General features: G+C 43.8%; 5 protein-coding genes across 5 annotated transcripts; 4 read left to right on the top strand and 1 right to left on the bottom strand.

Annotated features, from left to right (window-relative positions):
* Positions 1-2,144: 2,144 nt before the first annotated feature.
* PUMCH_001206 (uncharacterized protein) lies at positions 2,145-3,500 on the top strand (the record flags this gene model as incomplete). Its single annotated transcript, XM_063020270.1, has 1 exon — positions 2,145-3,500. One exon carries the CDS (start codon positions 2,145-2,147, stop codon positions 3,498-3,500), a length of 1,356 nt encoding a protein of 451 aa, XP_062876340.1.
* A 493-nt stretch (positions 3,501-3,993) lies between these two features.
* On the top strand, positions 3,994-6,780 carry PUMCH_001207 (uncharacterized protein; the record flags this gene model as incomplete). Its single annotated transcript, XM_063020271.1, has 1 exon — positions 3,994-6,780. One exon carries the CDS (start codon positions 3,994-3,996, stop codon positions 6,778-6,780), a length of 2,787 nt encoding a protein of 928 aa, XP_062876341.1.
* Positions 6,781-7,847: 1,067 nt separating this feature from the next.
* On the top strand, positions 7,848-8,003 carry PUMCH_001208 (uncharacterized protein; the record flags this gene model as incomplete). Its single annotated transcript, XM_063020272.1, has 1 exon — positions 7,848-8,003. One exon carries the CDS (start codon positions 7,848-7,850, stop codon positions 8,001-8,003), a length of 156 nt encoding a protein of 51 aa, XP_062876342.1.
* Positions 8,004-8,859: 856 nt separating this feature from the next.
* Positions 8,860-9,646, top strand: PUMCH_001209 (uncharacterized protein; the record flags this gene model as incomplete). The annotated part of the gene is made up of 2 exons (XM_063020273.1): positions 8,860-8,896; positions 9,327-9,646. The coding sequence occupies 2 exons, from the start codon at positions 8,860-8,862 to the stop codon at positions 9,644-9,646; spliced, it is 357 nt and encodes a 118-aa protein (XP_062876343.1).
* A 1,384-nt stretch (positions 9,647-11,030) lies between these two features.
* PUMCH_001210 (uncharacterized protein) lies at positions 11,031-15,872 on the bottom strand (the record flags this gene model as incomplete). The annotated part of the gene is made up of 1 exon (XM_063020274.1): positions 11,031-15,872. One exon carries the CDS (start codon positions 15,870-15,872, stop codon positions 11,031-11,033), a length of 4,842 nt encoding a protein of 1,613 aa, XP_062876344.1.
* Between the last annotated feature and the right edge of the window lie 835 nt (positions 15,873-16,707).

Consider the following 16,707-nt stretch of genomic DNA (forward strand, 5'->3'; position numbering starts at 1 on the left):
ATCTGGGGTAGGTGGGAGCGGGGGAGGATCCAGGAAATAGCGAACCACGGGGCTGTTTTGCTGTGGAGTATTCGAGGTGGAGGTTGAAAAATGTTGCGAGGTGTGAGGCCAGCACACGTCCTGCAGGCAGGCGCTGAAGTGGTGATTTTGGAGGAATAGTGTAGGAGGTGGAGAGTGGAAAAGTGAAGGTGTGATTTTGTATTTTTGGAGTTTCGAAATTTTTGAGTGTGGTGGTGAAGATTATTTTGTTTTTTGTTTTCTTTTTGGGCTTTGGTTTTGGTTTTACCGGTTTCACCTACATCTCCTGTTTGGTATGTATTGACCGTGTACACACTTCCTTGTAGGTGTAGCTGTAGTACAGGGTAGGAAACTTTTGAATTTTTGAGATTTTTCAAACGGAAATTTTTGCTTTGATATTACTACTCTCTTTGGCCCTTTGACTGGATTGTAGTTAGCTTGGAGAAATTCTTGAGATGGTAAGTTTCTTGTTTCACTCAGACTCAGATTGGAACACACCGGTCATTTCCACTGTTGGCTAAGATTTGAGTCGAGCCTGGAAAAGCGTTTTATTTCTAGAAATTTTTGCGAGTCAATTTACTGGCGATGTTTGACTGAAGACGTGGGCTTCTGCAATATCTCAGTGTTGCCTATTCTGCAATCACTAACTAATCTTCAATGCCCTAGCTTTTTTTGAGGTGGTTTTTCGGATCTGTGATTTGGAATTTCGGTTTGATATTGACATTGTTAGTGGTATTAACTAAGTTCTGGTCCTCTTTGGCTTATGATTCAAGTACCTGTAGCTCTCTATAATGATTTAGAACATTTATCAAGAAGTCTGGCGGCAATCCAAGCCACAATGTTGCGCTGGAAATCTTATAAAATCTTTTCTGGTGTCACTAAAGGCTAACTCCAAACACCCTCTTTGAGAGTTGGTCGATCAATTTTCAAACACAATAGCTCCAGGGTAATGAAGGTATGGCTCTATCATGGTTTAGCACCCGTCGTCAATTCTCACAATATGATTCACTTGTAGTTGCCTCCCGCCTTGTTGCACACTTATTGTTCAGCGATTTTCATCACCTTGCAGAGAAAATAATGGCCAAATTCAAATGTATGCTTTTTCTTTGCCTAGAACTTGGAGCTAGAAGGAACATTGGACCTCGCTCAGGACTAATTCCTGACACATTGTCACACACCTCCACTGTCAAATTAGACCAATAACAGTAAAATTCAACACTAACAATTCTACGGAGATAATATTCCGGGACCTATTCTATCATTGCAGGTGTCTCAGGTAAATTGAAGTGTGACCTGTACTTGGTTTAGGGTAATCACGTCTCGTTTAGTTCACGATCACCAACAAAGCGTAGATACTTATGAAGTTCAATCCACTAGAAACACGTCACCGGATTCTTCCTCCCTAGAATTTGATGAAATTTAGATTGCTCGACCGGTGAAATTTTTTGGGCTTTTTATCAAGATATCTCACCATCAGATTCCTTGATCCTGGTCAAACTTGGTCAATAGGTCTGTTTAGCAACGAAGAATAACCAATTGTCTTATATTACACATATCAGTTATCAAACACTTTCTTCCTGTGTCTTATTTTCGATTTTGCTTTGTGTTTTTGAATTTTCGAAGTATGCTTAATTTCACAGAACATCCTGTAGGTCTGTCAAAATATAAAAATGCATGAGTTTCTTCCATTGTTGAGACAAACCAAAATATTCAAAAAAACTTAATCATAGTCTAAGTAATCGTATCACTCTAAATTGTTTTTTAACAGTCTGGCCGCTTCATCAATTTTCTATCATCCCATTTAACGGTGCTACAACTCCCACATTTGATGGCCGATTTTGGCATTCAGAGGTTCAAACCGCTCTTATTGAATGAGCAAAATCATTAAAAGACCGATGTCACATACCATCCGCCTAATTCACCCGGATGGAAAACTCTCCCTCGAACGTATTTGAGTATCAGAATATTGACAGACCTGCATCCACCTGGTTGTGTTATCAATGCGCGTTCGGTTAACTTACGATGGCTTGATCGTAAATACCTGTCAACCATACCCAACAATTTGACAAAAGTTCTTCGTGCGCATCCCCGGATTGCCTCCCCAGCATCAAACCAATATCGTCAGAATGAGCGTTTCGAGTTCGCGGGCCCCTCATTTACCATTGCTTCTCAAGTGTTTGAATGGAAAAGTTGTTAATCCAGCCTTAAAAGCTTTTGCTTTTGCATACATCTACGTGGTGGCTCCGAAGATATTTTTCAAGGTACTCAAACTCGCAAAGAAACGGGAATTGAGCAAGGGTCTACCGGCGGCAATTGCAACGCTTCGGAATGCTTTGAAGCCTTCCAAATTCCCGGCACTAGCTGCGAAGCTTATGCTCCAAATCAATGCTACAGAACCGTTGATATATCTTTTTTTCAAGAGACTTGGCTATCTTCACAAACCGCGCAGGCGCCTATTTGTGAGCACTCTCGTTGCAGCATTCCTTGCCGCACTCATGCACTTTCCAAGCTTTCAGAACCCTGGCTCCATTCATGGACGTCAGATCTCTCTTGATTTGACCTTGTTGGTGGCAACTCGTGCGTTAGATACTGTTGTATCTTCTGCGCTTAGTCGGGCCGGTGGAAGTCGGTATGCATCGCTAGGAGATGGAGCACTCTTCATTGTATCGAGTGCCCTTATTATGTACTCCTGGTTTTACCACCCGGAACGCCTCCCGCCTGCTTACCGGAACTGGATCACATCTGCTGCTTCCATGGACGATGAGTTCATTTCTCTTCTCAGGGATGTCAAGAATAAGAAGGTTGCCTATGGCGAAAAGGGGCCAGGGGAATACCTCTTGAAAGACTTTTGCGAGCGGAACAACCAGCCAGCCGAGAAAGGCTCGCTTTATTTAAATCAGCCGTTATCTTGTGAGTGCGTACATGCATTCCTGACCAAGAATTGTGAGCTTCATGCTCTCTGGCGCTTCGCCCGAGGCTTCACCTTTGCAATCAAACTCTATGGTAGTGTGAATTTCGTGATGCTTTTGCTCTCGAAAGATAAGAAGAATTTCGCACGTAAGCTTCTTCGTGCTTCTTTGAACGCCGCGCGGTCTTCGTGCTTTTTGGGCACCTTCATAGCACTCTGTTGGTACGGGGTCTGTCTAGGCAGAAATAGAATACTTCCGCGCTTGTTTCCAAAGGTTCCTCGCACAAGATGGGATGACACCATTGCTGCGGCCTGTGGCTGTGCTCTTTGTGGCTTCAGTTGTTTCATAGATACCCCACAACGGCGCAAGGAGTTGGCCTTGTTCGTTGCGCCGCGTGCCGTAGGAACTGTCATATCTTCAGAACCGACCCCACGAAACCTTTGGCTCGAAAGAGTCACGTTTGCCGTGAGCATGGCGATACTAGTAGCGTTCGCGAAAAAGGAGGCTTCGAGCGTCAGAGGTATTTTCGGCAAGGGTCTTCAGAGTGTGTTGAGTCTTCAGAATTTCAATTGATGAACAAAATGTTCAAAAAGTGGCATTTGGTCTGCAGTTCAGTGCTGTTGTGTGGGTCGGCGAGGTTAGATACATACAAGTAAGAATAGGATAGAGACGAAGTTGATACCGATGTCCCTTTGAAAGCGCACCGACTATACCATAAACCAAGAGTAATATCAAATGTATTGTAGTTTCTGTCAGATTGTCGAATCTTTTCCATTTCAAGTCAATCCACATGACACCGTTCTTTAGTCTTGGTAACTGAAGAAACTTAGGGAACACCGCAAAAAGCCGTACAAAATAAAAAGGGAACGTAACCACCAAAATAATTCGACCATTTCCAACTCTATCAAAAAAAATTTAATCAAACGTAACCTTTTTTTCCTCTGTTGGACCCAGTGTCTCAGATACTCATCCCTCTATCACTTCCCCATACTTAGCTACTCTGCGCGATCTACTATCCACATTTCATCCCAAAACCATCCCCTCATCCCATCTCTGACGCCAAAGCATGACCGATGACAGCGGCAGCGAAGACTACGTCTCAATGGAGTATGAGATCCCGTTGGCAATGGATGGGGTGCCCAATCTCTTTGCCCCTCATAGGCTTCTCTTTGATTTCCTCAAGTTGGACCAAAAAGACGTTGTGCTCGTGAAAATCTTCCGCATTTTTGCGGGCTTGTGTGATCCTATGACACAGCCGGAAGATACAGATACCTTGCCCCTCAGCGTGGACCTTTTGGCTCGTGTGGCCATTGCATTATGCTACGACGTAGTGCTCCAAGGACGCAGAGAGGAGGATCCTCGGCCTTGGCAGAGCGGCGAACAGGCGGATCTTGTAGTTGACGTAGAGACGATCCGATTCACGCTTTCGACGAAGTTCTATCTCATTGTGCTAGCCATTGGGAAGGCTATCCGTGCTGATGATGAGTTACGAGTGCAGTACCTCCAAAATGACTTGAAGGACTGGAGAAACACACGGTCGTTCTGGTTGCCGGATCTGGACCATGACCAGTTGGATCTGCTACTAAAATTGGCTTACTATGTATATGCTGTAGCTATCATGGGGCTATATAGGCTCTTTCTACCTGCTGATGAGGCCAACTTCAATGCGGCCCTAAATCCATACCTGGAGACATTCATCCGCCTATGGAAAATACACACCGATATTGTGGGTCTTTGCATCCAGATGGACCGTGACCTAGAGGAAGAAGCATGGACCAACAATAATGATAGCATCGATACCCCGGACCTTGTGAAACGGGTGCTCTGGGGCTCGTCTGCTGCTCGTTCTGTCCTCTCATGGATTCTCGAGCGACAGCCTCCTCCGATGCCTCCTCTCAGTGAGGCAGGCGATCACGATATCCGCTCAAAGACACTTCTCACCTTCTTCGATCCGCTGGCACGAGTCGCAGGAGGATGCGTCTCGTCCGATCAGTATATCCTTATGGTAGCTCTTCTCCTCCTTCGATGCCGGAGCAAGTTCTCGCCGTGTCAAGACGAGGCAAACTATTCGGAGAACATCCCATTTCCAAGCTACAATTCCAAAAGACTTCTTCGGAGAATTGAAAGAAGACTAAATCCCCTCCAGGCCACGGGTGACTTGGTGGTGGATATTTATTACAGAGACCAATTGGATGAAGACATTAAATACATTTTCGGCTACTACGAATCCGACGACGATAATGAGTCTGCAAGAAGCTCTGGAGCCGATTCTCTTGCCAGACGCGGTATAGCCATACGGGCCACGGGTGATGAGCAGGAGTTCGATGAGGAAGGACGGGATTGGAGAGATTGTCCACGAGGAGAGAACGTTGAATTCACCCCTGAGTTTTTGAAACTCGAACTGCAAATGTTAAAGCTAACAAATCATGGAGAGTCGGATTATTTCTTTGCTTCCTGGTTTGAATTGAGTCAGGCACTCGAATTTCTTGCATTTACCCTGATTGAATCTGTCGACTCGTTTATGATCCGTGTTGGTCAGGTTGCCATTGACTCCATCGCGAGGGCTGTCAAGGATGAAAATACGCACACAGAAAGTAAGATTGTCATTAAGGAGATCTATCGCTATCTTGTGACCACAGCTAAATTGGAACTTTTGGTTCGGGCAAACGAGGACTTTACTGTTTTGCCCAAGCATCCTGTGAGTAACTTTGAGATGATTCTCTTCAGAAACCCACATTGTGCGCTTGCTATTCTTGATGAGCTCTTCATGTGCAATGGATTGAGGCGGTCTCTAATCTGGTTTTTGACAAATCACGTAAATCCTCTGATGACACTCATCAGCTACATGTATGAATTTGTTGCCGGTCTTCGCGGCAATAACCCCAAGCGAGACATGAAGTATTCCTTTTCGCGTAAAGGTGCATTGGTGGTCTCAAAGATGGAGCAACTGATGATGTTGCATGAACTCTTTTCCGCAGCTGACAAATGGCTCTCGGAAGAGGACCAGAACACTCGGATCGGCGATCTGATGTGCGCGCGCATTGTCTCATACCTCTGCTTGATGATCAAAAGATTACTAGAAGATGGAATAATCCGGTCTGATCAAACAGATGTCTATGAGGATTACTCTCATGAGATCCAGCTGCTTTTATTCAACTGGATAGGTAAGGTGCCAGAGGCCAGAGAAATATTCTTCAAGATTAAACTGGAAAAGTATGGAGTATCTCATGAAGCTGCCCCAGAAGAGAAAACAGGTTCAGCTGATTCAGGAGAGTCTCAGGATACACCAGCTGCCACAACTAAGGATGACTCAAATGATACAGAGACTCCAAACGGTAAAGAATTGGTCAAGCAGCTTTTAGGCTTCATTGATGAGTTTAAGAGTCTTGACGAGAACACGTACGTGGGTCGCGAGCCCGAGGCACGGGCCGTCTTTGCTGGCTTTGCTGACATTCTTGCCGATATCATCCAACGAGTTTACGAGAAAAAGGAGCGGCTCATTTACGATGCCAAGATCTCTGACGCGACTAGAGTGTCTGAATTCGAAGCCGTCCTGGTTTTCTTGCAGAATTTCAATGAGATTTCCAAGAACCTGAACTTCTGGGACCAGATCGAGACAAGGCTTGACGGATGGATCGTCGATACTCGAGAGGATCTTGAAGAAATCACCGAATTCGACGAATCGCTTATTCCTACGGAGGCGGAAGTTGGCGAACCTCAAGGAAATCCAGCCACAGAAACTGTCGATTCAGAGTTCAGCGAGGCCTTCCTCAATGGCGAGGGTTCATTTCAAAAAGAGACCAAGAGCAACAAGAGCAACAAGAAGAAAAAAAAGAAGCGTGGGAAAAAATGATCTCCGCGCAACACTTCTATTATAGACTTTTAGCATATACCCTGCTCAGTCGATTGGCAAACAAGCTGCCAGTCAAGGGCGCACATTCATTACACGCATACAATACTACGACACCTGACATTCGACAAACCGAACTACGATTCCCAGCGTAAAATGACATTTTCAAAATATCTTTTTCAATCTAATCTCTAACCCTTCCAACTACATGCATAGTGTGCACATAGCCAGAGATCCGGAACTACAATTCCAATTCTCCGCGCCATATATGTCTATCTCGTCAACTTATGTTTCCTTCTGCTATCCGTATCTCCAAGTCAATGGCTAGAATGTCGCAAAGATCTCTCATCACCCCAGTACGTAACATCATTCCTCCAATCTGTGTTCTAATTGGCTGGCCAATTCCTCTCCTACAGCGATACTAACCTCAGGTGAAAACCGCCGCTGCTCCACCTCCAGCCGCTTCTTACTCGCAAGCCATTAAGGTCAACGGTATGTAAAGTTTGGTTTTTTGTCTATTGTGAAATTTTGGAATTGTCCGGTTTTGTCGCTGGACCGTGGGTAACTTACTTACTCCGGGAAATGTCGAGTAATAGAGGAGGATTGAATACTCAATTGAATACGCAGTTGTGTGGAAATTGTTGGTGTTCAATTCGTTTTGCCTCCAATTTTCATTTTTCATGTTTATTTGATCTTGTTTTGTTGCCTTTGTTCGTTCCGTTCATCTTTCTCATGGACTAATTCATCTTATTAGTGGTTCTTATCTTATCGCTGCAATTGGAAATCGATTTTGATGAGAACTTAAAGAGACGCAACGTTGAACTAATTTCTGTTTCGGATTGAAAATTCCTGTCTATATATTTCTCTTCCTTCCTTCTTTGATTTACTAACGCCCAGGTTTCGTCTATGTTTCTGGCCAGATTCCTTACACTCCAGAGAACAAGCCTTTGCCAGGCAACCCATCCATTGCTGAACAGGCTGAGCAGGTGATCCAAAACGTCTCCAACATTTTGGATGCTTCCAACTCCTCGCTCCAACACATTGTCAAGGCCAACATTTTCTTGACTGACATGAACGCTCAGTTCGCTGAGTTCAACTCTGTCTACGCCAAGTACTTCAACGAGCACAAGCCTGCTAGATCTTGTGTCGCTGTCAAGGAATTGCCATTGGGAGTTGCTTTGGAAATGGAGGTTGTTGCTGTTGAGCAAGACTCCAACAAGTTGTAAATGTTGACATTTTAAACTCTCCTGTGCAAGATATCATCGGTTCTATGTTACTGTAATGGAACTAAATTATTAAAAGTACTGTAGGCAGCGGGATTGTGTACTTCCTGAGTTTGTATGCCATTTGTTAACCAGTGCCCTTGATTCTGTTTGGGCTTGTAGATTCTTGTGCGCCTTATCATGTACTTGAACAATCGATCGAGAAATAGGCCCTCGCTCTTTTAACAAAAGCTCGAGGTTTCCAAATTTAATTTGTTTCATCTCAATGATATTGAAACCCGGGATTCTGCGTCTACGATTTAAATTTCAATTGATTGTTGATCAACTGACAAAGCACAACATCAATTGCATCGGATATCTGTGCCTAATAGTTTGAAAGTCTCATTAATTTAAATGATTGTGTTGAAATCAGTCACGTTCAATGTGCTGTAAGGTGCTTTTTGTAGTTGAAATCATAAAAGCAAAACTCGCTAGTCACATAGACAATTCTGTCTTGAAACCGATTGGTAATTAAATTTTCTTATATTTATATTTTTACTTTGCCCCATCTAGTTCAACAATGGATCGAGAGATCATTCATCATCTCAAGATGTACTACAACAAAACCCGGCAAGAAGAAAATAAAGGCAACAGAAAAATAGCAGAATTCTTCGTAAATAAAATACATGAATGGATAAATTCCTTGAATCCCAGTATTGTATTTACACTTTGGTCTCTTCTCAGAAGCCAAATGAGGGCTTCAACCCTCGCGGAAACACGTGCGCACACCGCGGCACCCATGCAGGCACTCATCCTCTCACCCTCTGCGACAAAAAAACTAAAATCTTTCACACACTGAACGACAACTTGAACTTCAGAAATGGCTCAACGTGTTACCTACAGAAGACAGACTCCATGTATGTTTAATCCATGAATCCGAAGTGCCCGATTCCGTCTATCCCAGTCTTTCCCATGCTTTGTAAAATTTTCACCCAGATGAAAACTCTTTCATTCAGATACAACAACGGCCAATCTTGCCCAGGAGAGCCAAAGAACAACAGATTGACCAATGATCCATGACAAGCAAACGATTCCATTTGGAACGGTCTCTGTTGGAGCTCTTGAATACCGCAGGCCATGAACATAAGAATTTTTCACTATGGAATGAGTACATCATCAACCAATGACACCAATGCATAAAGCACACAAGAAAGAAACTGAACATGAGGTGAATCTATGAATAGAGCCTGACATCTCTCCATACCTATTATCTCTCTCTTGTACGGATAGACGAAGAACGTGCATCTCTACCTCATCCTCTCCCCCAACTATTATACTAACATCCAGACAACACCAGATCTAACAAGATCAAGGTCGTCAAGACCCCAGGTGGAAAGTTGGTTGCTCACCACGTGAAGAAGCAGGCCACCAAGGTTAAGTGCGGTGACTGTGGTATCGCTTTGCCAGGTGTCGCTTCTTTGAGACCAAGACAATACGCCAACATCTCTAAGACCCACAAGACCGTCCAAAGAGCCTACGGTGGTTCCAGATGTGCCAACTGTGTCAAGGAGAGAATTGTCAGAGCTTTCTTGATCGAGGAGCAAAAGATCGTCAAGAGAGTCCTCAAGGACCAGCAAGAGAAGGAGAAGAAGGCTGCTAAGAACTAAGCCTGTCGATTATTCTAATACACATGTAAACGCACCAAGCTTAGGAGTATGTATCATCCATCTGTAGTCTTGTATATTTGAATGCAGAAAAGTTTTCACGTGCCGTAGATTTGAAGGTTGATCACTGTTAAGTGAATAGATTCCAATCAAGTAAAAACTTTTTTAAAGTTACATTTTTTTAGTAAGTTCTCTTCCTCACTGGTGCTCATGAATATTGATTCGATGATCCGCACTTCATTCCAGAGAGTGGACTTCATGCTTCGGATTCAAGATGGTCAGTCAGAGCCTTCACCAAATTGAACTCTACGAAAATCTTGTCTCTAGTTTCTCGGCAATTCTAAAAATTTCTCTCCTTCTTTTTCTTTTTTTCAGTTTTTTCTATTTCTTCTTAATTTACTTTACCAATGTATTCTTTTCCTTTGCTGGCCCTGCTATTCGGATTCGCATCGCCGGCACCCCTCTTGTGCGGAAACGGTTCCTTCCTTATCAGTGGCCCAATGCGGCACTGGTTGCAAAATGCCATTCAATCCAGGGTCAATTTCACCAAAAGCCGGGATGAATCTAATAAACATCTAAAAAACTGAGTGCAATTTCGGTGTGCTCTGATCGAAAGGGAATAAGATTTTCTGAAGGTTTTTTCTCCGCGATTTGTCGCCAACTTCCACTTCGATCGTCTTTTTGTGTGAAACCTTGTTTCACGTTGACGGAGGTTGTGTCCGAAGCTTATCAGATGATGCGTCATACCCAAGCAATATAAATACAGCTGGTTGAGATCTTAATTTTCTTTTAATTCAATATCCTGAAATTGGCCATCATCGTTTCTCATTAATTTCACCTCGTTTAGTTGTCTTAAATAGACATACCCTTCACAAGACAGAATCATCACAAATCTCGCAATGGACTCAGCCTGCTTATCTCACACAATGGCAAACATTTACATTCCACCCCGTGCGGTGGAACGATCCTGTTCTGTTCCCAGCTATCATCCATGTCTAATAGTGCAAGACTCTCAGACTGATGTTAACAAGGTCAAACCTTGTGGATGTGCTGACAGCTATTGTGTCAAGAGTGCGCCGGAATGGATTCCTAGTTCGCACTGATAAACTTATATGGGAGGGTAATAAATAATTAATTAATAAGGTAATACATAATTGTTCAATGTATATGTAAAGGTATGTGTTGTGTAAGAAATGAGTAGGCGGGAGTTGTAGCTATGCATAACACTTAGAACAAATCAATATTGCACCAATGCAGTAACTATTGGGATGAAACTTATTTTGAGGGTAAGACGTCAAATACATTGGCATAATTATATGTTTGGCTCAGCACTTCAATAACAAACTTATATTAGCTCAAACATAGAGCGCTAGATAGATTATAGATCCTAATTAGATGGTGTTGGAGTTGGGGTTGGGGTTGCATTTTTTGTCTTCAAGTTTCCGTTCTCGTCCAAATAGCCACCCTCCTTGCACAACGAATAGAACTCGCTATCCCTGTTGTTGAGCAAATTGGTAGGGGAATCGAACTCCTTGATGGTGCCTCGCTCCAATACAAGAACCCTGTCGCTGTCCATAATCGTGTCCAATCTGTGGGCAATCGTCAAAATCGTCTTGTCTTTGAACTCAGACCGTATGGTTGCTTGAATGATCTTGTCGGTTTGAACATCGACAGCAGCAGTAGCCTCATCCAAGACTAATACCTTGGATTCTTTAAGCAATGCTCTGGCCAAACAAAGAAGTTGCTTTTGGCCGGATGATAAGTTGGAACCACCCTCCGTGACTCTGGCATTGAGGCCCACCTGCGGCTCGGCGTCCTTGACGTCATCGTCCTTTTTGTCCTGGTCGTCTTTCTTACCGTCGTCTTTGCTCTCAGATTTCATCGATTCGACGTGCTCTTTCAAGTGAGCCATCTCCAAAACTTTCCACAACTGCTCATCGCTGTAGCTCTTAAATGGGTCCAAGTTTTCTCTCACTGAACCCTCAAATGCGTGAGCGTCTTGTGGAATAATGTTAAGCTGGCTTCTGAGGTCAAACAAGCCAATTTCGCTCGTGTTTATTTGGTCAATCTCAACATTACCCTGGACAGGCTCGATGATACGGAACAAAGCTAGGGTAAGAGAACTCTTACCCGCACCAGTACGTCCAACAATACCAATTTTTTCGGCTGGCTTGATATCCAAACTGATGTTTCTGAGAATAAGATCCAAGCCTTCCCTGTATCTGGTACTGTAATTCTTGAAATGAATCGTGCCGTCCTCTGGCCATGAAGACGATGGTCTGCTGTCCTCAATGATAGCAGCGGCCTCTGATGGTAGCTTATGGTATTCGAGGATTCTCTCGATATTGACCGCCTTGACCTCACATTGCGTCCACATTCTAACAATGGCATTCAATTGAGTGGTGCTTGTGAACACATAAGTCATGATAAATCCGACCATAGCTGGACTAAATTGCTTGCTAAACTGGAAACTGATGAGAATCATTAATGAAGAGGTAAGAACGATAATAGCTGCGATGGATTGAAGACGCATAGACAACCATCTGTTGCAGCACTGAGTGGTCCAGTCGATCTTTGTCACCACAGACACTTTTGACTTCATTGAGTGCGAATATCTGTCAATTTCATCATAAGCCATTAAGGTTTCAACACCATTGATGGACTCTTGCAAATGCGAGAAGACAGGGCTTCTCAGGATAGATCTTAATCTCTTAAGCTCTCTCATTGCAGGCATGAAACGACTTCTGAAGTAGTTGTAGAGGAACACAAGGAATAAAATAACGAATAGCATCATTGGCAAATTGTAAATGACAATGGCCAATCTAGAGAAGCACTCAATAACAAGAGATGCAAACAGCATGATGTTCCACAATACCTCTTGGTCAAGCGAAGAAAGATCATCAGAAAATCTGTTCAAAATTCTGCCAATTGGAGTGGTGTCGAAAAAGGACATTGGTGACCTCAAGACACTCTTAGCCATTTCATCATGGAAGAAAGAAGAACTCCGGATAGCACAGAAGGACCAGATAATGTAGGCACTCGTGAAGGATAGAAGTGCACCCGCAACACCTGTCAGGAGATAGAGAAGTAGGTAGAAACCAGGCATCACGTTGTCGCCCTGAGACAAGTTCTTCTCTGACCAATATTTAAGAACCCAATTTCCCAAAATAGCAACTTCAACAACCGCGAAATTGAAAACAAGCCAAACTATAATGTAAATCCAGTTACATGCCTTAAGAAACTCAAGGTATACACTCCATTTCACATTTCCCTTGTTGGTTTCTTCCTTATCTGCCTTCGACTCGAAGTCTGCTTCGAAAGCATATTCATGTCCAAATGACACTAAACTGGCAGCGCCAATAGTTGTAGCGGAGGTGATTCTGGTAAGCTTGACTGTGTTGGTATCCTCTGGAATATAGGCGACTAGTTCGGCACTGTCATTGGCCGATGCTGGTGTCTTTGCACCGTCCTTTTCTTCTGTATCTTCCTCGACTTCATCATGGTTTTCTTCGGCGTATTCCTTGACGAGACGATAGACCTCGCCATCATTCCTCATGAGTTCTGTATAGGATCCTCTTTCTTTAATCTCTCCCTTTTGTACATACACAATTTCCAGCGCAAGCTTGAGGATCTTTACCGAGTTTGTAGCAAGAACAAGAGTCTTGGATGCCAAAAGTCCTTTTGGTCCGAGTACTTGTTGAGTAATCTTCTTACCAACATGAGCATCCACTGCGGAAAGGACGTCATCTAACAAATAGATTTCAGCTCTGGAATAGAGAGCGCGAGCCAAGGAAAGACGAGCTCTCTGACCGCCTGACAAAGAGATTCCTTTTTCACCCACAAGTGTAGCATCGCCATTAGGTAAAACTTCAAAATCGCTTGTTAACTGACATGCCTCGACAGTTTGGTCATAGAAGGATTTGTCAAATTTTTTGCCAAAAATAATGTTTTCTCGAATAGAGGTGTTGAAGATGCAAGGATTTTGGGGGCAGTACGCAATCTTTCCATTGGACCAAATAGATGCTTGTGGATTTTCGACGAGTGGAATACCACCAAGGATTGCGTTGAGAATAGAAGTCTTACCGGCTCCAACTCTTCCGACAATACATGTCAATTGACCTTTTTTAGCCTGGAAATTAATGTCTTTTAAGGCAATTTTGGATTCTTCAGGAGAAGTTTTGTCTTTCAGGGTCTTTGAAGACCATACAAAAGTGGCGTTTTTAATCTCAACATTGACATCATTTTTCTTCGATGGTTTAAAAGATCTCTGCACGATGTTTGTAGCTCTTTCCTCCAAAACGAAGAACTTCCCAACTCTTTCCAATGCGACCTTAGCTTCCGCGATATTGGAAAAAATATAGGGAAGCATTTGAATTGGTTGAGCCAAAAGGTCAAAAAGGGCCAATGCAGGGAAAATGACAGATGGCACGAGTGCTTCATTAAAGAACAAAGCGTATGCGGAATATACGGCACAGGACACGAAAAATGGGATACATTCCCACAAGAAAGACGATCCAGCGTTATAGATACCAGCCTTCTTCATGATTCTCAACTCTTTCTTGTTTCTCACCTCATCAAGCTTGCTGAGCATTGGTGTTTCCCAAGAATACAATTTGATACTTTTGATCGAATTAAGGATTTCGCTTGTCAACTTTGAACGCTCGTCTTTGTATTTCATCTGCTGATTGTAGAGACCATAAATAGCGGAAGTTATCATGGAACTGAGAGGAACCAACACTACAGCAAGAGCTAAGCCAGCCCACATTGCATTACCCAAGATCTTGTACAAGGCGACAAGACTCAAAATTAATCTCAATGGAATTGTAAGCGCGTCAGAGCAGGTTTCGATACTCAAAGCGATTTCATTCACATCTGCGGCAACATGATTAACAATTTCACCGGTTCCCTTCTCTCTTCTGCTTTCTGGGGATAATTTCATAGCTTTGTCATATATGAGGTTAGTGAGAGTCGACTTGATACTCGTGGATGTTAAGATGAATGCCAAAAAGTACTGGTTGAAGGAGAAGTATCTGACTACAGAACAGAGGTAGATACTTACGGCTAAAGCAAAGCCTTTGATGATAGGAGGAGAAGGTACACCCTTGTTGTCACCTCCGTATTCTGTGAAGAAAACAATGAACTTTTGAAGAAGCAATGGAGCCAAGGTAAGACATGACATTTCACCAATATCGTAGCACAACCCCTTGAGGATCACCATGTAGTGAACCCTCAAAATAGCGAAGAAGAGAGAAGGCTGGAGTTGCTTGTCCTTTTCGGTGAGATCTTTTTTGGTTCTTATACGTTTGTCGCGCCACCAAGCAGCTCTTCTCATTTCTTTTTGCCAGCTCTTGTTGAATGCGGTTATGGTGACCTCGCCGTCAAGTTCAATGATGGGAGGAGGAACCTCGTCAGCCCCGATAGTTGAGTGCTCATAGGCAGATTGCAAGACGGGGTTAAGATAGGTGAAGGTCAAAGACTCGACCAAGTTTTTGACTGTTGAAATGTCCCAGCCACATAAGTCAAAATATTCCTTCAACTCGACCGAAGGAGTATAGTAGTGTGTTTCAAGATTGTAAGAGACTACAGCATTGAGGAAGAGAGTCAATTCGACGGTGTAGGCCAAGGCATCAGTACTGGAGTGTCCCAGCAAAACGAATACCTTATAAGGCGAGAGAAAATCCACCGCGGTGATGGCCAACAAAAGGATCAGCGACACGAACCAATACAGAATAAGAGAGCCACTGCCCACCGGAGACCTAGTTGTTTCGCAAAAGTGGAGAGGTAACACTACGAGCGACGCTACAAGGAACAGTGCCATAAGGGAAACGAGCCTCACTCTGTCCCCCAGGGCCAAGTTCAACCCCGTGAGCACACCAAAGGCAACTGCCTGCAAAGAGGCACAGTTGACTCGGAGAAAGTGGGCAAATCCAACGCTTCTGACGCTCCAAGGCAGGCCAAACGAGTACTTGATCCGGTACGGACCGAAGCGATTATTGAGTAGAAGATTGCACAATTGATACAACACAATGGCACCAAAGAAGAGCTGAGCACATAGAAGCACCGAAGAAAGAAAACACGGGTTTACATAATTAGCATAGGGATCATATAGCGGCACCAGAAGAGAGCCTGGAAATTGGCATCGCCTGAATTTCAGAGCTGCCTCCACGGTGTCGTGCAGGAGAGCCAGTATCTGCTGCAATTGCGCAGGTCCTGGAGATAGTAGATCCATGAATGTAATGTTTTTTTATAGCCCAGAAAGCTTTGCGGATAAGGGGTCTCTTATATACCCCCAGATTTGGTTGCAGCTATCTTAGCCTTCCAGTGCGGCGGAGTTTACATAATATCTGGTGCATATGCACGTCCTGTATTCTGGTAGCGATGCGAGACGGGAGCAGGATTGTCTCGAAGAAGAGACCCGAAATCTCGGTCCGAGGGGTAAATGGGGGTAAATTGACACACGTTTGATTTGCCACCGAAAATTTTTTCCTTTGTTGAGGGCTGTGGGTTGATGCGTGGGCTGTGTGTGGTTAGGTACCCAACGGCACCGCACTGCACGCAGATAGTCGAGGAGCCACAAAAAGAACGTTAGCTAGATGGTGTCGTAAATTCGTCTTGGCAGCCGTTATGGCTGTTCGGAGAAGAAAAACGTGGAGGGAAAGAATAGACGAAATTTTGTGTTTTTGGTTGGATACTTGTTTGACCATAGTTGTTTATCTTATCGGTGTATTCTGTTTATCGTTCTGAGAGCAGCTTAGCGCCGCACGGTAACAAGGCCAGAATCCCCTCTATGAGTCACCGGCCCAATTGAGACGCAACTTCGGTGGCAAAACCACCTGCTTGACAGGACCTCTATTTATCTCTGAACAACCAATCATATCAAGCGCCAGATAAGCGCTCAATGCCTGGCGACAGATACGGCTATCGCCTAGGAAAACCGACAAAACAGTAAATTTTTCAGCTAGTGGGGTATCTGCGCGTATTTCGTCGGCAAATTCATTTTTGTGTCTTTCTGTATCCTTATTTGTAGTGATTTTACATGTCCTTGTAATCGCCGTCGTTTCTCA

Source organism: Australozyma saopauloensis, chromosome 1, assembly GCF_035610405.1.
Source record: "Australozyma saopauloensis chromosome 1, complete sequence".
In the NCBI taxonomy this organism is placed as follows: Eukaryota; Fungi; Ascomycota; class Pichiomycetes; order Serinales; family Metschnikowiaceae; genus Australozyma; species Australozyma saopauloensis.